Source organism: Caretta caretta, chromosome 2, assembly GCF_965140235.1.
Source record: "Caretta caretta isolate rCarCar2 chromosome 2, rCarCar1.hap1, whole genome shotgun sequence".
Lineage (NCBI taxonomy): Eukaryota > Metazoa > Chordata > Testudines > Cheloniidae > Caretta > Caretta caretta.
The window spans coordinates 4,444,467-4,468,598 of NC_134207.1; the positions used below are offsets into that span (position 1 = coordinate 4,444,467).

The 24,132-nt window shown below is 45.6% G+C and overlaps 1 protein-coding gene across 1 annotated transcript in view; it reads right to left on the minus strand.

The window, feature by feature from the left end:
* The window catches only part of LOC125632911 (1-phosphatidylinositol 4,5-bisphosphate phosphodiesterase gamma-1), a 78,268-nt gene extending 72,069 nt beyond the window's left edge, over positions 1 to 6,199 (minus strand). The window contains exon 1 of the mRNA XM_048841827.2: positions 4,958 to 6,199. Coding sequence (XP_048697784.1) covers positions 4,958 to 5,177 — 220 coding nt within the window. The 5' untranslated portion in view covers positions 5,178 to 6,199. The remainder of the gene's footprint in view (positions 1 to 4,957) is intronic.
* Positions 6,200 to 24,132: the final 17,933 nt, after the last annotated feature.

Below are 24,132 nucleotides of genomic sequence, written 5' to 3' on the forward strand. Positions count from 1 at the left end.
GGAGGGTTGGGATTCCGGGGGAGCTGGGTTTGATTCTGGACTCTGACACTGACTCGCTGTGTGACCTTGACTAAGTCTCTCACACCCTGTGTGTAGGGGGGCTAACGCTCCTCACTCACCTCCCAGGAGGGCCATAAGGATCAGCTGCAAAGTGCTTTGAGACCCTGAAAGGGAAGACACTCTTAGACAATGTCTACATTTATGGCAGCTTGCAGAGTACCTACACTGCACTCCCCCAAAGTACGGGCATCAATAGCTGTGTAGACAGTGAGGCACTGTTTAGACGAGTAAAGACATGCCAGAACCTTAGAGTATATACCCTACATTGCTCTCCACGTCCCCAAACAGCACCTCCATTGTCTATGCTGCTATTTTTAGCAGTCTAGTGTCCGGCTGCCTCCCTGCTGCTGGAGCCTTGCCCCGCTGCAGTGAAAGGCTCTGGCAGCAGGGAAAGGCTCTGGCAGCGGAAGACAGTGGGGAAAGGCTCCAGCATACCCTACACACTGCAACAAGTGTAGACAAGGTCTTAATGACAGGCAAAGAATTATTCTGGAAAATCAAATGGAGCAGGCTGTGGTTCTTTCATGGCCTTGTTAGTCCCCAACTCACCCTCTTGCTCCCCATTTCAAAAGTTAAGGACTCACTGGTTTTAGTGATGGCAATTCCTTCCACATCTCCCAGCTGGAGGTGGGGGATCGATTTGTATCAGACACTGAGGACGTCATTCTGTGGGATAAAACCCATGGATAAAGAGGGGTTCTCAGACTGATTGGAAACAAGGCAGGACAGATTCAAAAAGCGAGACTGGGGTTCAAAAAAAAGCCAAGTGCTGGAGGAATCTGAAGGCTAAGGAGGGGTCAGCACAGTCTCTCCCAAGGATCATGACTTAATGTTTGTAAAGTGCTCTGAAGATATAAAATACCATGTAAGTACTAAGCTCTGTTAATGTTAGAGTCCTAATGTAACAGACGTGCTCACCTGGAAACAGAGATTCATAGAGTTTAAGGCCAGAAGGGACCATCAATTGACACCTACACCGAAAATACACTGTCAGCCTATATATAACCAAATGCTGTCACATCCTAACACACACACAAACACCCAGGCTGTACATAGGCATACACCCATATAACCACACATGCCCTACGTATGCATACCTCCCATGCACAACGTATGATCTATAGTAGGGTTAGTAAATTAGGTGACACTAACATAATGAGCAAGCTAATGAACACTGAACTAAAGTGGAGCCTCTATAGAAACCCATCACAGAATCTGTTTTCCCATGAACTCTCATGAGTTTCCTTTATAAATTCTACAGGCACTGACAAGCATAGATCCCATTATACCTGCACTAATGTTAATAATCTTATGTACACCACCCTCTATTCAGAAGGATCCCAACAGGCTTTAGAAGCTTTACATATTGGGATTAGTTCACCCCTCAAAGAAAGGGAGCCACCTCTGGGATGTAATATGGCATATATTTAACAACATACAGCACGGCCTCAACAGTTTGGGACAAGAAGCGAAGAACACCATCCTATTAAGACAAGAGCAATCTGGCCAGCACATTGCGGTCTGATACCAGATTAATCCCAGAAGAGATAGTAAAATAAATCCCAGAAGAGATGGTCTCTGAGGCCTTTGGGCACTACCATTATTATAATGATGATTACACCATTACTCAGCCTGTTACAGAGCAGAGGGCTATTTACACGGGATGCAAGATCTTTAGGAGAGGCAATCTAGAATACATAAGAGTTCCCTAATGGAGGGGGAAAATGGTGGGCTGAATTCAAATGCATAACAAGCAGGATGTTCTCATTTTCCAAGGGTCTATGAACTACTGACATTCCCACCTGTTTCTTATCAACATTCAAAATTCAGTGAAACCCTTACAGTAACAATCAGCAACTTCCTAGATTTCTAGAGAGGCTGAGTGGTCTAAAGGTCTGAGCAAAGCTCTGTTTCCCTGGAGCTTCTGGGTTTTATTCCAAGCTCTGCTACAGGCTTTCTGGGTAACCATGAGCAAGTCACTTAGACTCATATTTTCAAATGTATCCACTCATTTTGAGTGCCCAACTTGAGAAACTTTAGGCCTGGTTTACAGAGGACTAGTGTACCTGCAGTTAACATAACATAAGAACGGCCAGACTGGGTCAGACCAACGGTCCATCCAGCGCAGTATCCTGTCTTCCGACAGTGGCCAATGCCAAGTGCCCCAGAGAGAATGAACAGAACAGGCCATCATCAAGTGACCCATTCCCTGTTGTCCACTTCCAGCTTCTGGCAAACAAAGGCTAAAAGTTCCCATTGACTTTATTTAGGATTGTAGGTTTTCAGCATCTCTGAAAGTGAGACTCTTGGGGGGAAAATCTTGGCTCCATTGAAGTCAAGGGCAAAACTCCCATTGACTTCAGTGGGGCCAGGATTTCACTCTACATGTCTCAAGCTGGGCACCCAAAATTTTTGGACACTTTGAAAAGTTAAGGTCCAAGTCTTTCTGTACCTGTTTCGCCATTAATAAACTTGGGTTATTATTACTTACGTACCACCTATGGCTGGTTTATGGGTGGATTAATTAGTGTTTGCACAGCACAGCACTTTGATCTGTTAAATGTTGCATCATTTTGCAAATATCCAATTGACCATTAGCGCACATCTCTGTGCTCAAAAATCACCATAAAAAGGAATCCATATTTATCATCTCTCAGTGAGTCCAGAACAAATCCTATACGTTTCCAAGTAAAAAAATGTTTTTCTATCTACTGTCCTGGGATCTGAGTGTCAAGCTGGGTTCTTTTTGGTTCATGCATCATCAGTAGTGATAGCCTTCAGGCTAAATTTTGTCCTCACACCTGTGTAATTTCACTGTTTTCAAATTATGCCTTCAGTTATACCTCTGCAACCCCATTGAAGGCAATAGGGTTGTAAAGATATAACTAAGGGCAGGATATGAAAGCAACGAAGATGCACACTTGACCCTGCAACTGAAACGTAAACAATCCTGTTGATGATGCATGACTCCAGCTCCCTCTCCCAGAGCTGTGTTGGGTCTAAAGGGCTGATAGGAGTAAAAGTAGTAAACACTTAATTTTTGTCACTAAAGCAAGTAGCTCTGCCTTTGATATACCCAGGGGGAGCAGATCTGCTGCGTAAGGAGGGATCATTCTTCCACAGCCACTTTTCAGAGGATAACTGCACGTTAAAGGGACTCCATACTCAGTGGGGCTTTCCCTGTGGAGGGTTAGTGTTATCTCCATAACCATGTGCTGGTTTCCTGTGTAAAATCATGGCTGGCTGCAACCACTTCTCAAGAATAAGGGATGGGATTGGCCATTTAAAGCATGACAGAGGGACAATACCTCCCTCTTCTGCCGCTGATGAAGTAGACCCTGAGTAAGCAACACACGGGAGGCAGATGAACACGTATTATCTTCTGGCAGGAGCCACACAATTCCCCTTAGCAGTAACACGCACTACGAGAGTGAATCCGCCCCTGCTGAGCTGAGAGTATCCCCCCACCAAGCAAGCAGAGTGGAAGGGACTAGAAAGAAGAAGGATGGGTTAAAGCACAGGGAAGGGCATAAATGAGGCAAAGCAGGAAAACACCACCCGCTCACCCCTGTCAACTCCATTATCGTCAGGGGAACTGCAGCAGGGACGCCAAGGGCAATCAGAAAGGAAGAGATAACAGAGTGGCCGCATGTGCTCTGCAGGCTGTAAGAGTGCGGAGCTGCCAAGGGAGAGGATGGGGATTGTGGTGGCTGAGTGAGACAAGAGAGACAACAGCATGATAATTGCTGGGAACTTATTGAAAAAATAAATGGGAGGCAGGTGGAAAGAGGAGCCCACTCCCTTCACGCTGTCATCTGCTCAGGCACAATGTGCTAAACAATGGGGGGAGGGATAGCTCAGTGGTTTGAGCATTGGCCTGCTAAACCCAGGGTTGTGAGTTCAATCCTTGAGGGGGCCATTTAGGGATCTGGGGCAAGAACTGGGGACTGGTCCTGCTTCAAGCAGGGGGTTGGACTAGATGACCTCCTGAGGTCTCTTCCAACCCTGACCTTCAGTGATTCTATGATTCTAAACAGGGCTGGGCTCGGTCACAGCGTGGGTGGAAAACCTCCACAGGACAGACTCGGGCGGCTGCAGGAAGCGGTGTGTTGCTGGTGGAATAGGTGGTGCTCTTCCCCAGCACAGAACCAGCACCCCGGGGTGGTGCTGGGAGACAGAGGGCTGCTGGATGAGACCTCTTTAGGGTGCGACGTAAACAAAGGTCATGACCATTTGTGATTATTAATGATCTCCTGGTGCTTTTTATCAGGGGAGGAAGTGTTAATCCTGGTGTCCTGGCCACCTCCCTGCGCAAGTAACTACATGCTCCTGATCTAAATCCCCCTGCACTTCCATGCTGCATTCTTCTTCACTGACTGTTGCAGCGAAACAGATGCCACATTCCGCTCCAGAGGTTGCTGCTTCTCTGTGGCTAGCGAAACGATCCCTGGGCACATGGTTGAAACCTCCAGCACAGTTAGTACCATTCCTTAGAAGAAAGGTGCTGCGACCGATCATTAAACCGCCATCACCACAGCGATGGATAAAACATAACAGACGAATAGCACTTTTCAAAGAGCTTTACTAAGGTTAACCCGTGAACCCTCTCAACAGCCACCATCCCATTTTACAGGCTCAGATCTAGAGACTTGCCGACAGCCATGCAGCAAGTCACTGGCAGAGCCCAGCCAGAACTAGAATAGGGGAGTTCCTAGGTTCCCAATCCACTAGGCCAGGCTGCCTCCCCACAGAGATTTACAAGCCAGTGCAGTCAGCTTGGATTTTCCTGGAATCTTGGACTGAGCTGCACCAAGCCCAGCTCCCCTAGTGAGAGGCATTTGTCAGCTTTAGAGACAGACATTTTCTTGGTTCATGCCGCGATGCGGAATATACTCACTGTCTCCTTCCACTTTCTCAGGCGTCCGGCTCCAAATGATCTGCCTGGTCTCCAGCTTCACCTGAAACGTCCTCCTCTCTGGCCTCTGGGACTTTTTTTGGTAGAACAAGGTCAGCACGGTCCCAATTTCCAAACTCCTGAGGATCCTCCCCATGTCCCCAACCTCCATCCTGGAGTCCTCCAAAAACCCATTGACACTGTTCACCCTGTACACTGACATCTTTACTGCATGGCCATCGCCTGAAGGAATCACAGAGCAGGATCTGTGTCATGCATGAAAGGAACGAGCCTTTGGGAAATGAAGCCAAGACCCGCAGAAACAAAATCTACCCTCTTATTTTCAATTCCTTTCCCCCAAATCACCCGAGACAAGTGCTTCCTTTGCTGCAGTGGCTCCTAGTGCTGGCTTCCACCACATATGCTGCAAAGAGCCAGGACTCTCCTCAGAGCTGTGGAAAGAGGAAGGGGGTGGGATTGAAGGATCCTGCAACCTTCTCTCTCTGCAACCCAGGAATGAGGCTTCCCTGCTATAATACAGCTGCAGCTGCAGCAGTCAAAGATCAGGCAGGCAGGAAGGCTTGATGGCTGCTTTTCAAATCAGAGCTATAAAAATAATCCAACCAGGGCAGGTCCAGGAGGCTGAAATTACAGCAGCCCCTTTACACACACAAAACCCACACAATCCACGCATGGGAGCTGGAGCTGTTGGTGCTGCAGGGTGGCATGGAGGAAAAGCCCCTTGTAGAGCTCTGCGAGGCTGGGTTTTACTGTCAGCTGTGGAAGAGATGGAGGAAAGAAGCCCAGATGGTGCAAAGTAAAAAAGGCTGTCCAGCCAGATCCAGAGAATTCCCCCTCAGCCAGCAAGGAGCAACCTCCTCCAAACTGGGGGTGGGGAGGGCTGGAGTGGAGGAGGGACAGGCGGTCTCCTGATGGCTTTTCCTGCGGATCCTGGGGAGGAATGAAGAGGGGTTGGTCCACTAGATTTCTGGCAGGAATCTGGAGGATGTGGGGTTCCCCCTGCTCCAACAGATCACAGTTAGGGAGCCCGGGGGTTGCAGTTCTCCTCTCCGCCTGCAGATCCTGGCGAGGGAGTATTGGTGTGAATTCCTGGGGGCTGCTGCTCTGCTTCTGCTTGGGGATCAAGATGACAAGGGGGGGTTCTCCCCCCTTTTCTCTCTCTCCCTCTCTCTGCTGATTAATTTCAGGCTGGTGAAATGGACGCCCAGAGGAAACTGCAATCGCACATGGCCGGAAAGAGATCAGAAAGGAATTTAAAAAAAAAATTGCAGGATCTTGGAGAAAGAAAAATAGAAGGAGAGAAAGAAAAGATAGTGGAGAGTGACATCTAGAGGCAGGAAGCACCTGCTTCCCTCTGGAGGGATGAGGGCAGGACGGGCTGGGAAGCAGCATGGGACATGCTGCTGTCCACACAGTTCTTACTCTGGAGAGTCTGACTTTTGTTTTTGTGGATGGGTGCTTTCGAAGAGGTGGGGGGGGGCTCTGCCAGTTTTGGGGGGAAGCTATTTTCAGCATATTTATACACTTCTTCCATATTCTAGTTATTGAATATGAGTCTATCATTGGTATCTTAACTATTTAACATTATTAAAATAGTAACCAACTATATAATTACATTATCATGAATTACAGTATATTAAAATCATTGCACTCACCTACAAGCTGTCTTCACTAGCATCACAGTTTAATGACGTTACGTCTCTCTGTAGCTTTCTGGATGAAACTGTCAGCAATCTTATTTACATCTAGTTCCCTGGTAGGGTATTGATGCACGTTAAGGACAGCTACATTATTCAGTCGCGTTTGTCCCATTGATGACCGGAGATAATTTTTAAGTCTTCTGAGTTTGGAGAATGAGCGTTCCACAGTGCAGGATGATACAAGCAGAGTGAGAAGGATTCTTATAAATTTTCAGTACTTTTAAAGTATAATGCGCAAATGTTCATTCCCTTAAGACACTGGAGACTGTTATATTTTTCTATACAGCTATGTCCAAGAACATGTCATGGTGTAGTTTCCTTTGCCTCGTTTTTCTTTTGTGTTTTGTTTGCTCTCGCTGGTATCAAAACTAAGGGCAGCAGTTTCAGTGGTCGGATCGCCGACTGTTGCGGCAGATTCTCTTGTATTTGCTGAACCACATGAGGTTCCTGAAGATTTTCCACGGTTGATTTTGAACACAAATGTATCCATCTTTCAGCCTGGCCATACTCACTTCCATTACCTAACTGTGTATTGCTAAATGCTAGTTAGGGGGAACCATACATCCTGTCTCGGCCAGGACAGTCCCTTTTTTAAGCCCTGTCCCAGCGGTCCCGACTTTATTGGCAAAACTGGGGATTTGGACAATTGCCCAGTTTGCCAGAAAAGTAGGGTGCGACCCCTAGTGGGGCACGGAGGAATGTGCAGGGGTTGGGGGCAAGGGACAACTCCAGCCCTGCGCAGGAGTGAGAGTTCTGGAGAGTGGCTTGGGGGTGGGGTCAGCGGGTCTTGGGCTGGTCCCGTGTGCAGTGGGTAGAGGGGGGCCTTGGGCTGGCCCTGCACACGGGAAGGGGAGGTCTTGGGCTGGTCCCACGTGGCAGGGGGGAAAGGGGAGCTCGGGCTGGTCCTGTACCGGGGGGGCCTTCAGGCCGGCCCCATGCATGGGTAGGCGGCAGGGGACCTCAGCCTGGCCCTGTGCATGGGTGGGGTGGGGGTGGGGGGCTCCTGCCAGCCTCATGGCAGGAGGCAGGGCTGGGGGGTGGTTGCATGGGGGGACAGGAGGCCTCAAGCTGTCCCCATGCTGTGTCCTGTTTTTCCTTTGGGAAAATATGGTTGCCCTAATACTAGTCTAGTAATTCTGCCTTCCAGTTTCACTGTGTGCCATGTAAGTGTTCCTGCACCTACTGGTGCCATTGCAAAATGTCGGTTTAAGGCAAAGTAACTTCCAATGGAATCATAGAATCATAGAATATCAGGGTTGGAAGGGACCTCAGGAGATCATCTAGTCCAACCCCCTGCTCAAAGCAGGGCCAATCCCCAATTTTTGCCCCAGATCCCTAAATGGCCCCCTCAAGAATTGAACTCACAAACCTGGGTTTAGCGGGCCAATGCTCAAACCACTAAGCTATCCCGGACATCTTTAATAACATTTATTCCATAAAAAAAACCCATTGTGGCTTGTGGGTGCTGAGCACCCCTTTTTTTTTCAGTGGGTGCTTGAGCCCTGGAGCACTCAGGGAGTCAGTGCCTAGGGGATGGAAGATGAAGTTTGTGGGGCATCATAGGGGGAACCTGATGGACTTTGACTACAAAGACACAATGAATTGCAATAACATTTGCACTGGTAGCATGGAAATACAGGCAAGGCCTTTCAGTGCTGCTGGCTGTGCTATGCATGGTGTAGTAAGATTAATCAAGGGTCAGGGTGTCTAGGTCTCCTGTAGAAGTGTCTTTTTGTTATTATTTCAGTCTAAAGAAAGAAATAGTAAAACTGGGGCTGCACGGAGAGGCATGGAAGTGGGGTGGTGGTGAGAGATGGGGAGGGGATGGCATCCAGAAGGGAGGAACACTGGAACAAGGCTTATCATCCTGGAGGGAACTGCCAAGTATTGCCCTGACAGGTGACTTTTCTCACCTGACTCCCTTTACCTCAGTGCACTGAGAGCCACGGTGGGTGAGAAGGTGCAGAAGGAGGTTCTCTCCCACAACCCCTCAGAGTTGGAAAGGGCCAGAGGCAGCTGGAAGGTTTTGGGGAGGCTGAGGTGGAAGGAGGTGAAAGGGATACAGAGGAGAACGAGATGTTGGCAGGATCTGGTGGGTGTGGGGGCTATAGGGGGAAGAAGGAGCATGGGGAGGTTTGGTGGGGGTGAATCTGGTTGGGAGTGCTGGGGAATGACACAGCCCAGAGCAACCTCCCACATTCTCTCCTCCAAGTGTAGGGAGGAGAAGAGGAACCACTGGCTGCATGCACTCCATGTGCCGCAGGTGGGAGCCGACTCTGCCCGGAAAACCTTGCAGCCCTTGGATTTGCATCATGAAACCTGCAGTTTGTGCAGGCCGGGCCTCCGTATTACAGATCAGGGCTTGCCAAGATAAATGGTAGAACTCTAGGCTTTAATGATCATTGGCTCTTTAATGACCTAAATGGTCAGAGCCACAGTTTTACCTCTCAGCCACAAGACGGCTCTTCCTGGAGCCCAGCACTCTCTGGGAGTTGGTCATTCAGTACTGACTCGCTGCGAGGATTTCCGCCAACTTCACTGCTCCGGGTAGCACCTGGGGTTTTCTGCGGCGACCCTCCTCCAAGTACTGACTGGGCTTTTCCTGATTAACGTGCACGGCAACACTGGGAAGCGAGGGAGGAAGCAGAGAGAAGAGGGCAGGAATGAATCTAGGAAACCTGGAAAGCCTCTTACCCCGAATTAAAGGGCACTTAGGCTATGTCTACACTACGGACCTTACAGCAGTACAGCTATGCCACTTCAGCTGTGCTGCTGCAAGGTCTCCCATGCAGCCGCTCTTTGCGGGCGGGAGACAGCTCTCCTGCCGGCATAATTAAAGCACCCCCAACGAGCGGCGTTAGCTACGTCGGCAGGAGGGGCTCTCTTGCCGACACAGCGGTGTCCACACCAGCACTTTCGTTGATTAAACTTATGTCGGTCAGGGGGGTGTTTTTTTCACATCCCAACCGACAAAAGTTTTACCGACAAAAATGCTAGCGTAGACATAGCCTTAATGTCAAGCAGCTCAGCAAAAAAGAACCCTCTGTGCACAGCAGCTTATTGGTCTGAATATAGCAGGTGTGGTCCTGGGAGATAAAACACTTCACAAGAATTCTTCTCTGTCCCAGGTTGAATGCTGCATTGTGGTTGCTGCTAGCAGCCATCACTCATATTTAACATCTATATTAATGAGCTGGAAGAAAAAGTCAAAAGCATGTTCATGAAATTCTATGATGAAAGCAAATGAGGAGGAGTTGCAAACATTGATGAGGAGAGAAGCTGGGAGTGAATGAAAGTCATAATCTTCAGGACACCCAGCACATGGGGTTGCATCCCTGACCATCTTGGCTAATAGCCCACTTATACTTTTGGCTTTCATAACATCCCTTAGCAACGAGTTCCAGAGGCTGACTGTACGTTGTGTGAAAAAATACTTCCTTCTGTTTGTTTTAAACCTGTTAATTTGTTTTAAACCTGTTTTAAAGCCTGTTAATTTCATTGGGTGATCCCTAGTTCTTATGACAGGTTTCAGAGTAACAGCCGTGTTAGTCTGTATTCGCAAAAAGAAAGGAGTACTTGTGGCACCTTAGAGACTAACCAATTTATTTGAGCATAAGCTTTCGCGAGCTACAGCTCACTTCATCGGATGCATACTGTGGAAAATACAGAAGATGTTTTTATACACACAAACCATGAAAAAATGGGTGTTTATCACTACAAAAGGTTTTCTCTCCCCCCACCCCACTCTCCTGCTGGTAATAGCTTATCTAAAGTGATCACTCTCCTTACAATGTGTATGATAATCAAGTTGGGCCATTTCCAGCACAAATCCAGGTTTTCTCCCCCCCCCCCCCCCACAAACCCACTCTCCTGTTGGTAATAGCTTATCTAAAGTGATCACTCTCCTTACAATGTGTATGATAATCAAGGTGGGCCATTCTTGTTAAACCCTGGATTTGTGCTGGAAATGGCCCACCTTGATTATCATACACATTGTAAGGAGAGTGATCACTTTAGATAAGCTATTACCAGCAGGAGAGTGGGGTGGGCGGAGAGAAAACCTTTTGTAGTGATAAACACCCATTTTTTCATGGTTTGTGTGTATAAAAACATCTCCTGTATTTTCCACAGTATGCATCCGATGAAGTGAGCTGTAGCTCACGAAAGCTTATGCTCAAATAAATTGGTTAGTCTCTAAGGTGCCACAAGTACTCCTTTTCTAGTTCTTATGTTATGTGAAAGGGTAAACAACGCTTCTTTATTCACTTTCTCCACCCCATTTATGATTATATAGCCCCCTGTCATATCCCCCCTTAGTCGTCTCTTTTCCAAGCTGAACAGTCCCAGTCTTTTGAATCTCTCTTCATATGGATACTGCTTCATACCCTTAATTATTCTTGTTGCCTTTCTCTGTACCTTTTCCATTTCTAATATCTCTTTTTTTGCAACGGGGCGACCAGAACTGCATGCAGTATTCAAAGTGTAGGTGTACCAAGGATTTATATAGTGATATTATGATATTTCATGTCTTATTACCTTTCCCTTTCTTAATGGTTCCTAACTTTCTCTTAGCTTTTTTGACTGCCCCTGCACATCGATCAGATGTTTTCAGAGAACTATCAACAATTATTCCATTTAGACCTCATTATTTTGTATGTACAGTTGGGATTATGTTTTCCAATGTGCATTACTTCGCATTTATCATCATTGGATTTCATTTGCAATTTTATTGACCAGTTACTCAGTTTTGTGAGATCCCTTTGCAACTCTTCACAGTCTGCTTCAGATTAAACTATCTTGAGTAGTTTTGTATCATTTGCAAACTTTGTCAGCTCATTGTTTATCCCTTTCTCCAAATCATTTATGAATATGTTGAATAGCACTGGTTCCAGTACAGGACACTGGGGGACACTGCTATTTACTTCTTTACATTCTGAAAACTGAACATTTATTCCTACCCTTTGTTTTCTGTCTTTTAACCAGTTACTGATCCAAGAGAGGACCTTCCCTCTTACCTCATGACTGCTTACTTTGCTTAACAGCCTTTGGTGAGGGCCTTGGCAAAGGTTTTCTAAAAGTCCAAGTACACTATACTCACTGGATCACCCTTGTCCACATGTTTGTTGACCCCCTCAAAGAATTCTAATAGATGGGAAATCATGCCTTACCATTTATAAAAGCCATGTTGACACTTCCCCCAACAAATCATTTTCATCTATGACAGGTTTCAGAGTAGCAGCCGTGTTAGTCTGTATCTGCAAAAAGAAAAGGAGTACTTGTGGCACCTTAGAGTCTAACAGATTTATTTGAGCATAAGCTTTCGTGAGCTACAGCTCACTTCATCAGATGCATACAGTGGAAAATACAGTGGGGAGATCTGATAATTCTATTCTTTACTATAGTTTCAACCAATTTGCCTGGTAGGGAGGTTAGCCTTACCAGCCTGTAATTGCCAGGACTGCCTCTGGAGTCTGTTTTAAAAATTGCTGTCACATTAGTTATCCTCCAGTCATTTGATATAGAAGCTGATTTAAGCGTTAGGTTACAAACCACAGTTAGTAGTTCTGCATTTTCATATCTGAGTTCCTTCAGAACTCTTGGATGAATACCATCTTGTCCTGGTGTTTTATTACAGTTTAACTTGTTCCAATATCTCCTCTAATGACACCTCAATCTGGGACAGTTCCTCAGATTTATTACCGAAAAAGACTGGTGAAGGTGTGGGAATCAAACTCACATCCTCTGCAGTGAAGACTGATGCAAAGAATTCATTTAGGTTCTCCACAACGGCCTTTTCTTCCTTGAGTGCTCCTTTAGCATCTGGATCATCCAGTGGCCTCATGGATTGTTTGTAGCCTTCCTACTTCTGATGTACTTAAAAAAAACACCTGCTGTTAGTTTTTGTCTTTTGCTAGTTGCACTTCAAATTCTTTTTTGGTTTGTCTATTATACTTTTACATTTGACTTACCAGAGTTTATGATCCTTTCTATTTTCCTCAGTAGGATTTGACTTCCAATTTTTAAAAGATCTCTTTTTGTCTCTAACCGCCTCTTTTAATCTGTTGTTTAGCCATAGTGTCATTTTTTGGTCCTCTTACTGTTTTGTTTTTTTTTTTTTTAATTTGGGGTATACATTTAATTTGAGCCTCTATTATGGTGTTTTACAGAAGTTTCCATATAGCATGCAGGCATTTCACTCCTATGACTGTTCCTTTTAATTTCTCCTCATTTTTGTGTAGATCCCCCTTTTGAAGTTAAATGCTATGGTGATTGGTTTCTTTGATATTCCCCCCCCCTAAAGTATGTTAACTTTAATTACATTATAGTCACTATTACCGAGCTGTCCAGCTATATTCACCTCTTGGACCAGATCCTGTGTGCCACTTAGGACTAAATCAAGAATTGCCTCTCCCATTGTGGTTTCCAGGACTAGCTGCTTCAAGAAGCAGTTGTCACGTTGCCTGGTATGGGACACAGCTCAGAGCACCAATCTCAGGTCAGACTGCCAGGAAACAGGGCACATTCCCCAAACTGGTGGTACATTCTCTCATAAAATTTCACCAAGTCAATAACAAATAAGTGCTTCCAAAATACTATATTAGTTATTATGAAGCCACAGACAGTCCCCTTCAAGCTCTCTAGCCCCTCATAGACAAACCAGACTTCTGTGATAAATTATTTTTAAAACCAATAATCACATATATTAGGTTCTTCCAGTAACAAAGAACCAGACACATAACCAAGGTCAAAATATACTTCAGATCTTACCCAAACACCACACTGGTAGCCAACCCTTTAGTAACTAAAACTAATTATTTTTTTATTAATATAAAAAAAGGAAGAGCATTATTAAGAGGTTAAAATGAATCACGTCCATTACAGCTGATGTCAGAGTCTGTAGATCAGGATGATAGCAGTGTGGTTCAATCTGCCAGTTTGTAATAAATCTCTGGTTCATCCAAAAGATTGGAGTTCAAATGCTAACTTAGATGTGGAGTCTGTTGGAGTCCTTCTATGAATTTTTCAGGGCATCCCAAGTAATTTCTTGGGGATCGGTGTCAAATGGCTCAAACTTTCCTTGTTAAAGTTCAGCAGATCAGAGATGGCAGGATCCTGCTGGAGGTTTTTTCTTTTACAGCTGAAACAGACTGTCAAGTGTTTTGAGCACAGCATGTGTCTGAAGATTCCTCATTGTTGAGCCTACAACAACCCACCCTTTGAAGTTAATATTCTATTTCCTCCTGACCTATGCATACACATACCTATGCATAATCCAACTACACTGATTTGCATAAGGTAATTGCTGGTCATTTATTATAACAGGGACAGATAAGCTGAAGACAATATAGGTAATATTCATTAGATTCATGCAGTATGTACACATCTTTGATCTTAAGATTAATTAGAGTTACAGGATGTAGACAGGTTTCAGAGTAGCAGCCGTGTTAGTCTGTATTCACAAAAAGAAAAGGAGTACTTGTGGCACCTTAGAGACTAACCAATTTATTTGAGCATAAGCTTTCGTGAGCTACAGCTCAATTCCACAGCTACAGCTCACAAAAGCTCATGCTCAAATAAATGTGTTAGTCTCTAAGGTGCCACAAGTACTCCTTTTCTTTTTTGAGGATATAGCCAGACATAAACATACACAGAGTTCTTCCTCTATTTCTTATCAAGACAAATGAATGGGCCTAGCCTATTAACCCCTTTTAGCATCTCTTTGATGCCCACTCACAAGTGAATTGGCCCGATTACAATTGCAATGCCTCTTGTCAAGCCTTTAAGGTTCATACGCAGGTTATTTGGCCTGCTGATCCTAACTTGACTGCTGGTTTGGCAGCATGACAGCAGTCATTCATGGTGTCTAGACATTTTATACCTGCATGCCATCCCAAGGTGACATGTTCCCAGTCAATATGGGGATAGTTGAAATGACCCCATTATTATTGGGTTTTCTGTTTTTGTAGCCTATCTAATCTCCCTGAGCATTTCGCAGTCAGTATTATTTTCCCACTGCTATACTCTTATTATTCAAGCACAGACTTTCTATCCAGAGAGAGTCTATTGTATCTATTACCAGCAGGACAGTGGGGTGGGAGGAGGTATTGTTTCATATTCTCTGTGTGTATATAAAGTCTGCTGCAGTTTCCACGGTAAACATCTGATGAAGTGAGCTGTAGCTCACGAAAGCTCATGCTCAAATAAATTGGTTAGTCTCTAAGGTGCCACAAGTACTCCTTTTCTTTTTGTATCATTTGATTCATTTAAGATTTGTACCATATCTGACTCTATGCTTTCTTTCATATATAGGGCAACCCCCTCCCTCCCCCCAGCTCAACCTACTCTGTCACTCATATATTTTGTACAGTGGTATTACTGCGTCCCATTGATTATCATCATTCCACCAAGTTTCTGTGATGCCTATTATATCAATAAGAAAAGGAGTACTTGTGGCACCTTAGAGACTAACCAATTTATTTGAGCATGAGCTTTCGTGAGCTACAGCTCAAATAAATTGGTTAGTCTCTAAGGTGCCACAAGTACTCCTTTTCTCATTACTATTACCTGTCTCTTCCTGCTAACAGGGTTTCCCTCTCCGGGAGAGGTATCCTCAGTGCGAGAGGATACCATCCATCATGTATATGTAAGACAATAGTTCCTCTCTAAACAGCTCAGCTGACACCACAACTGGATTATAACTTTAGTTTCTGGGTACCTTGTTGCTGGAAAGCTATTGACAAAATGCAGCAAATATGTAAGAAAACAACAAAAATGATCAGAGGTCTGGGGAGACAAATTTATAAGGATGGACTAAAGATCTGATCTTGCAAGGTGCTGTGCACACTCCTGCAAGGATCTGAGCACCCTCAGGTCCCACTGAAATTAGTAGCATGCACTAGGTGTAAGTAACATACCCAGCCTCAGCACCACTAACTAAACAATAGCACAGAGTGCTCTTCCACACTGGCTAACAGTACTTGCATCTAGTGAGAATGTCATCTCCACACAAAAAGAACAGGAGGACTTGTGGCACCTTAGAGACTAACACATTTATTAGAGCATAAGCTTTCGTGAGCTACAGCTCACTTCACCGGATGCATAGAATGGGACATATAGTAAGATAGATATATATATACACATACAGATAAGCTGGAAATTACCATACAAACTGTGGGAGGCTAAATAGTTAAGATGAGCTATTACCAGCAGGAGAAAAAAACTTTTGTAGTGGTAATCAAGATGGCCCATTCAGAAAGTTGACAAGAAGGTGTGAGGATACTTAACTTAAGGAAATAGATTCAATATGTGTAATGACCCAGCCACTCCCAGTCTCTATTCAAACCCAAATTAATGGTATCTAGTTTGCATATTAATTCAAGCTCAGCAGTTTCTCCTTGGAGTCTGTTTTTGAAGCTTTTCTGTGGCAAAATTGCCACCTTTAGATCTTTTACTGAGTGGCCACAGAGGTTGAAGTGTTCTCCTACTGGTTTTTGAATGTTATGATTCCTGATGTCAGATTTGTGTCCATTTATTCTTTTGCGTAGAGACTGTCCGGTTTGGCCAATGTACATGGCAGAGGGGCATTGCTGGCACATGATGGCATATATTACATTGGTAGATGTGCAGGTGAACGAGCCCCTGATGGCATGGCTAATGTGATTAGGTCCTATGATGGTGTCACTTGAATAAATATGTGGACAGAGTTGGCATCGGGCTTTCTCCTATCTGATGGGGATGTATCCACCATTGGCAAGCTATGTGCATGGGGGGTAATGTCTTGCTTGTGAACAAGTATAGTCATCGATTTTTAAGTGACTTTGCTGATAGTGGAAGGTACTAGACTGAATGCCCTGGAGTCTGACATTCTCTGTTTGTTACCCGAAGAGCTTTGTCACAGGTAATGGAGAGAGAAGGGAGACTTCAATAGGTACTAGTGTGGTCTTTCTGTTCTGACTCCAAGATACAGAAACCTCAGCTCCCCAAATCTTCCCAATATACTGCCCCTTGCAACAAATAGGCCTCTCTTTACTGAAAAAAGAAAAGGAGTACTTGTGGCACCTTAGAGACTAACCAATTTATTTGAGCATGAGCTTTCGTGAGCTACAGCTCACTTCATCAGATGTTTACCGTGGAAACTGCAGCAGACTAACATGGCTGTTCCTCTGAAACCTCTCTTTACTGAGTTACTCAGCAGAGATGTGAATGTGCGTGGGTTTCAATTCCTCCTCTCTGCTTTACTTCCTTTTGGGCCCTGTTTTCAAAGAAGCCTCCATTCCCCCATCAGCCTAGGACAGACATTCCCTTGCTCCTTTCCCCGGCACCTCTCCTTGTGACTTTGCAGGAGTTGGCTATCCCAGGCCTCCCTGCATGTCCTTCACACTTGCAATGCCCACTTTAAGAGAACATTAGGCCACATTTGGCCTCTGGTTTGGGGTACCTCAGGTTTTGGGAGCCCTCTTGAGACACCCTGCACCACACTTGTAGATGTACTGAGCACTCAGAAAAAAGAAAAGGAGTACTTGCGGCACCTTAGAGACTAACCAATTTATTTGAGCATAAGCTTTTCATCGGATGCATACTGTGGAAACTGCAGAAGACATTATATACACAGAGACCATGAAACAATACCTCCTCCCACCTCACTCTCCTGCTGGTAATAGCTTATCTAAAGTGAGCACTCTCCTTACAATGTGTATGATAATCAAGTTGGGCCATTTCCAGCACAAATCCAGGTTTTCTCACCCTCCGCTCCCCCCACGCCCCCCAAACTCACTCTCCTGCTGGTAATAGCCCATCCAAAGTGACCACTCTCTTTACAATGTGTATGATAATCAAGGTGGGCCATTTCCAGCACAAATCCAGGTTTTCTCACCCCCCCCCCCACTTTTTCCAAAAACCACACACACAAACTCACTCTCCTGCTGGTAATAGCTTATCCACAGTGACCACTCTCCTTACAATGTGTATGAAAATCAAGGTGGGCCATTTCCAGCACAAATCCAGGTTTTCTCACCCCCCCCCCCCAAAACACACACACACAAACTCACTCTCCTGCTGGTAATAGCTTATCCAAAGTGACCACTCTCCCTACAATGTGCATGATAATCAAGGTGGGCCATTTCCAGCACAAATCCAGGTTTTCTCACCCCCCCCCCCCCCACACACACACAAACTCACTCTCCTGCTGGTAATAGCTCATCCAAACTGACCACTCTCCTTACAATGTGTATGATAATCAAGGTGGGCCATTTCCAGCATAAATCCAAGTTTAACCAGAAAGTCTGGGGGGGGGGGGTAGGAAAAAAAAAGGGGAAATAGGCTACCTTGCATAATGACTTAGCCACTCCCAGTCTCTATTTAAGCCTAAATTAATAGTATCCAATTTGCAAATGAATTCCAATTCAGCAGTTTCTCGCTGGAGTCTGGATTTGAAGTTTTTTTGTTTTAAGATAGCGACCTTCATGTCTGTGATTGCGTGACCAGAGAGATTGAAGTGTTCTCCGACTGGTTTATGAATGTTATAATTCTTGACATCTGATTTGTGTCCATTTATTCTTTTACGTAGAGACTGTCCAGTTTGACCAATGTACATGGCAGAGGGACGTTGCTGGCACATGATGGCATATATCACATTGGTGGATGGGCAGGTGAACGAGCCTCTGATAGTGTGGCTGATGTTATTAGGCCCTGTGATGGTGTCCCCTGAATAGATATGTGGGCACAGCTGGCAACGGGCTTTGTTACAAGGATAGGTTCCTGAGTTAGGGGTTCTGTTGTGTGGTATGTGGTTGCTGGTGAGTATTTGCTTCAGGTTGGGGGGCTGTCTGTAGGCAAGGACTGGCCTGTCTCCCAAGATTTGTGAGAGTGTTGGGTCATCCTTCAGGATAGGTTGTAGATCTTTAATAATGCATTGGAGGAGTTTTAGTTGGGGGCTGAAGGTGACGGCTACTGGCGTTCTGTTATTTTCTTTGTTAGGCCTGTCCTGTAATAAGTGACTTCTGGGAACTCTTCTGGCTCTATCAATCTGTTTCTTCACTTCTGCAGGTGGGTATTGTGGTTGTAAGAATGCTTGATAGAGATCTTGTAGGTGTTTTTCTCTGTATGAGGGGTTGGAGCAAATGCGGTTGTATCGCAGAGCTTGGCTGTAGACGATGGATCGTGTGGTGTGGTCAGGGTGAAAGCTGGAGGCATGTAGGTAGGAATAGCGGTCAGTAGGTTTCCGGTATAGGGTGGTGTTTATGTGACCATTGTTTATTAGCACTGTAGTGTTCAGGAAGTGGATCTCTTGTGTGGACTGGACCAGGCTGAGGTTGATGGTGGGATGGAAATTGTTGAAATCATGGTGGAATTCCTCAAGGGCTTCTTTTCCATGGGTCCAGATGATGAAGATGTCATCAATACAGCGCAAGTAGAGTAGGGGCGTTAGGGGACGAGAGCTGAGGAAGCGTTGTTCTAAATCAGCCATAAAAATGTTGGCATACTGTGGGGCCATGTGGGTACCCATAGCAGTGCCGCTGATCTGAAGGTATACATTGTCCCCAAATGTAAAATAGTTATGGGTAAGGACAAAGTCACAAAGTTCAGCCACCAGGTTAGCCGTGACATTATTGGGGATAGTGTTCTTGACGGCTTGTAGTCCATCTTTGTGTGGAATGTTGGTGTAGAGGGCTTCTACATCCATAGTGGCCAGGATGGTGTTATCAGGAAGATCACCGATGGATTGTAGTTTCCTCAGGAAGTCAGTGGCGTCTCGAAGGTAGCTGGGAGTGCTGGTAGCGTAGGGCCTGAGGAGGGAGTCTACATAGCCAGACAATCCTGCTGTCAGGGTGCCAATGCCTGAGATGATGGGGTGCCCAGGATTTCCAGGTTTATGGATCTTGGGTAGTAGATAGAATATCCCAGGTCGGGGTTCCAGGGTTGTGTCTGTGCGGATTTGATCTTGTGCTTTTTCAGGAAGTTTCTTGAGCAAATGCTGTAGTTGCTTTTGGTAACTCTCAGTGGGATCATAGGGTAATGGCTTTTAGAAAGTGGTGTTGGAGAGCTGCCGAGCAGCCTCTTGTTCATATTCTGACCTATTCATGATGACAACAGCACCTCCTTTGTCAGCCTTTTTGATTATGACGTCAGAGTTGTTTCAGAGGCTGTGGATGGCGTTGTGTTCTGCACGGCTGAGGTTATGGGGCAAGTGATGCTGCTTTTCCACAGTTTCAGCCCGTGCATGTCGGCGGAAGCATTCTATGTAGAAGTCCAGTCTGCTGTTTCGACCTTCAGGAGGAGTCCACCTAGAATCCTTCTTTTTGTAATGTTTAGTGTTCTTTTTCTTTTGTAGAGAAGCAAAGTGTGCGTTGTAAATGGCTTGTCTAGTTTTAGTAAATTCCAGCCACGAGGAAGTTTATGTGGAAGGTTGGTTTTTTATGAGAGTATCCAGTTCTGAGAGCTCATTCTTAATCTTTCCCTGTTTGCTGTAGAGGACGTTGATCAGGTGATTCCGCAGTTTCTTTGAGAGCGTGTGGCACAAGCTGTCAGCATAGTCTGTGTGGTATGTAGATTGTAATGAATTTTTTACCTTCAGTCCTTTTGATACGATGTCCATCTGTTTGCATTTGGAAAGGAAGATGATGTCTGTCTGTATCTGTACAAGTTTTTTCATGCAGTTGATAGATTTCCACTCCATACGGCTAAATGCAGTGCCTTGCATAATGACAGGTTTCAGAGTAACAGCCGTGATAGCCTGTATTCGCAAAAAGAAAAGGAGTACTTGTGGCACCTTAGAGACTAACCTATTTATTTGAGCATAAGCTTTCGTGAGCTACAGCTCAAGTCACCTATTACAGGACAGGCCTAACAAAGAAAATAACAGAATGCCAGTAGCCGTCACCTTCAGCCCCCAACTAAAACTCCTCCAACGCATTATTAAGGATCTACAACCTATCCTGAAGGATGACCCAACACTCTCACAAATCTTGGGAGACAGGCCAGTCCTTGCCTACAGACAGCCCCCCAACCTGAAGCAAATACTCACGAGCAACCACATACCACACAACAGAATCCCTAACCCAGGAACCTATCCTTGCAACAAAGCCCGTTGCCAACTGTGTCCACATATCTATTCAGGGGACACCATCACAGGGCCTAATAACATCAGCCACACTATCAGAGGCTCGTTCACCTGCCCATCCACCAATGTGATATATGCCATCATGTGCCAGCAACGTCCCTCTGCCATGTACATTGGTCAAACTGGACAGTCTCTACGTAAAAGAATAAATGGACACAAATCAGATGTCAAGAATTATAACATTCATAAACCAGTCGGAGAACACTTCAATCTCTCTGGTCACGCAATTACAGACATGAAGGCCGCTATCTTAAAACAAAAAAACTTCAAATCTAGACTCCAGCGAGAAACTGCTGAATTGGAATTCATTTGCAAATTGGATACTATTAATTTAGGCTTAAATAGAGACTGGGAGTGGCTAAGTCATTATGCAAGGTAGCCTATTTCCCCTTGTTTTTTCCTTTCCCCCCCCCCCCCCCCCCAGACGTTCTGGTTAAACTTGGATTTATGCTGGAAATGGCCCACCTTGATTATCATACACATTGTAAGGAGAGTGGTCAGTTTGGATGAGCTATTACCAGCAGGAGAGTGAGTTTGTGTGTGTGGGGGGGGGGTGAGAAAACCTGGATTTGTGCTGGAAATGGCCCACCTTGATTATCATGCACATTGTACGGAGAGTGGTCACTTTGGATAAGCTATTACCAGCAGGAGAGTGAGTTTGTGTGTGTGTGTTTTTGGGGGGGGGGGGGTGAGAAAACCTGGATTTGTGCTGGAAATGGCCCACCTTGATTTTCATACACATTGTAAGGAGAGTGGTCACTGTGGATAAGCTATTACCAGCAGGAGAGTGAGTTTGTGTGTGTGGTTTTTGGAAAAAGGGGGGGTGGGTGAGAAAACCTGGATTTGTGCTGGAAATGGCCCACCTTGATTATCATCCATATTGTAAAGAGAGTGGTCACTTTGGATGGGCTATTATCAGCAGAAGAGTGAGTTTGGGGGGGGGGGGCGGGGGGGCAGAGGGTGAGAAAACCTGGATTTGTGCTGGAAATGGCCCAACTTGATTATCATACACATTGTAAGGAGAGTGCTCACTTTAGATAAGCTATTACCAGCAGGAGAGTGGGGTGGGAGGAGGTATTGTTTCATGGTCTCTGTGTATATAATGTCTTCTGCAGTTTCCACAGTATGCATCCGATGAAGTGAGCTGTAGCTCACGAAAGCTTATGCTCAAATAAATTGGTTAGTCTCTAAGGTGCCACAAGTACTCCTTTTCTTTTTGCGTATACAGACTAACACGGCTGTTACTCTGAAACCTGAGCACTCAGAGGTGCACTTGAAGTCAGTGGGAGCTTTGGGTGTTCAGCACCTCTGTAAATCAGGGTCCAGGGGTCTCAAGTTGCTCATCCCAAAACTGAGATACCCCAAATCTGTGACCACCTTTGAAAATTAGGGCTCTGGACCTCTCCTGGCAGTCATTAACAAAGAAACCTGTTCTGATGGTCTGACCCTCAGATAATCAGTGGCCCTTGAGAACATATCTCTGGTGCGACAGGGTCGGACCGGATGGCTACAGGAGAGTAATAGAAGGCAGACATATTAGCCCCACGTTAAGTAGGTCCCTTTTCCCTGGAACAATCAGGAACCTTCTGAAGAAAATTAAGGCAGGCTAATTAGGGCACCTGGGTTTAAAAAGGAGCTCACTTCAGTTTGTGGTGCACGTGTGAGGAGCTGGGAGCAAGAGGCACTAGGAGCTGAGAGTGAGAACGTGGACTGTTGGAGGACTGAGGAGTACAAGCATTATCAGACACCAGGAGGAAGGTCCTATGGTGAGAATAAAGAAGGGGTTGGGGGGAGGCCATGGGGAAGTAGCCCAGGGAGTTGTAGCTGTCACACAGCTGTTCCAGGAGGCACTCTAGACAGCTGCATTCCACAGGGCTCTGGGCTGGAACCTGGAGTAGAGGGTGGGCCCGGGTTCCCCCCAAAACCTCCCAACTCGGAGTCAGACACAGGAGTCGTCGTACTGGACTGTGGGTTCAGAAAAACGGCCAAGCTGAGGGCTGCCGTGAAGCTCCAAGGCGAGCAAATCTGCCAATAAGCGCAAGACCCACCAAGGTAGAGGAGGAACTTTGTCACACTGGGCATTGTCATGGTAACCTCATTCACTGTGACTTGCTCCTGGCTCTAGAACTCTCGCATGGCTCCATCCCATCCCACCTCCTTCCTGCAGCTGCTTTACTGCAAAGGGGCCAATGAGCTGGTGGGATTCATGTTTCAGAGGGATGATCCAGCACATGTTCAGCATTGGACGCTCCTATTCACAGCTAGACAAGGTTTGTCATTTAATTTTTAATGGCAATGAGTCTCTTCCAAGCCACAGGGTTCCCCAAAGTAGCCATTGATGGTCTTATGGATGAGACCTCCCCTCCAGAGAATGTACTGAACGGGTTAGGGAAGAATATTATCATGAGTAACTTTGGGTAAGAGCATTGAGTCCTGGCCAATGAGGGGTTAACTTTGGGAACATGGCCTAGAAGTTGTCCCTATTGACTTTATGAAGAATTGATGGAAATACTTATATTTTAAAAACTCCTAAAGGATACACTGAAAAAAAAAGGGGGGCAGAAATCCAGATAATAAAGTACATTTCAGCCCCCCTCCCTCCATCTCGGGCCAGTTAACATTAGACAGGACAATATGCACTAGAATGTCTAGGATAGGAGTGGTCTGGCCCCTTGAGGGTGGGAAGGATTCAGTGGAATCCGGTACGTCTTTTCCATCTCTGATTTAGACATTATTGGTACAGGGAGCAGAGATCCTATATGAGCTCATCTCATTGCTCAGCTTTCTCAGAGGTGTAAGTAGTGGGATAACAAGGGCTGGGGGTGCAATCAGGGACTCAGAGGAAAGTCAGGGAACATAAGGACAGTTCCCTATTATTCAGGAGAGACAGAAAGAGGAGGCTGAATTCTCCAACCAGTAGCTGAAGGGCTGGGCTGTTTCCTCAGCTTAGCCTGTGTCCTTTCCAATAGTTGGTTTGGTTTTAACCTGGGAGCCCTCACACCAGAGGAAAAAGCCTGGTGAATAAAACTCACAGTGAACTCTTGCTATTGGACCCAGTGGCTTATAGCCTTCTAAGCAACTGTTTGGGTGTGTGGACAGTGGAAAATAGGGAAATAAGGTATTAGAATTGAGATATTAGTTGGGCCTAGAGGGAAAGTGGGAGGTAGACTGAGAGAGAGAGAGACCCCTGCTGTCAACTGTATGGAACCACACTACTCAAATGTGTGTCATAGGCCTTATTCTGCTAAGCGCTAATGGGGGTTCTCCTTTAGCTCCAGTGGGGAGGCACTTTGCCCTTGCAGCAGGGGGGTCTGAATGGTAGCACTGTTGTTGCAGTG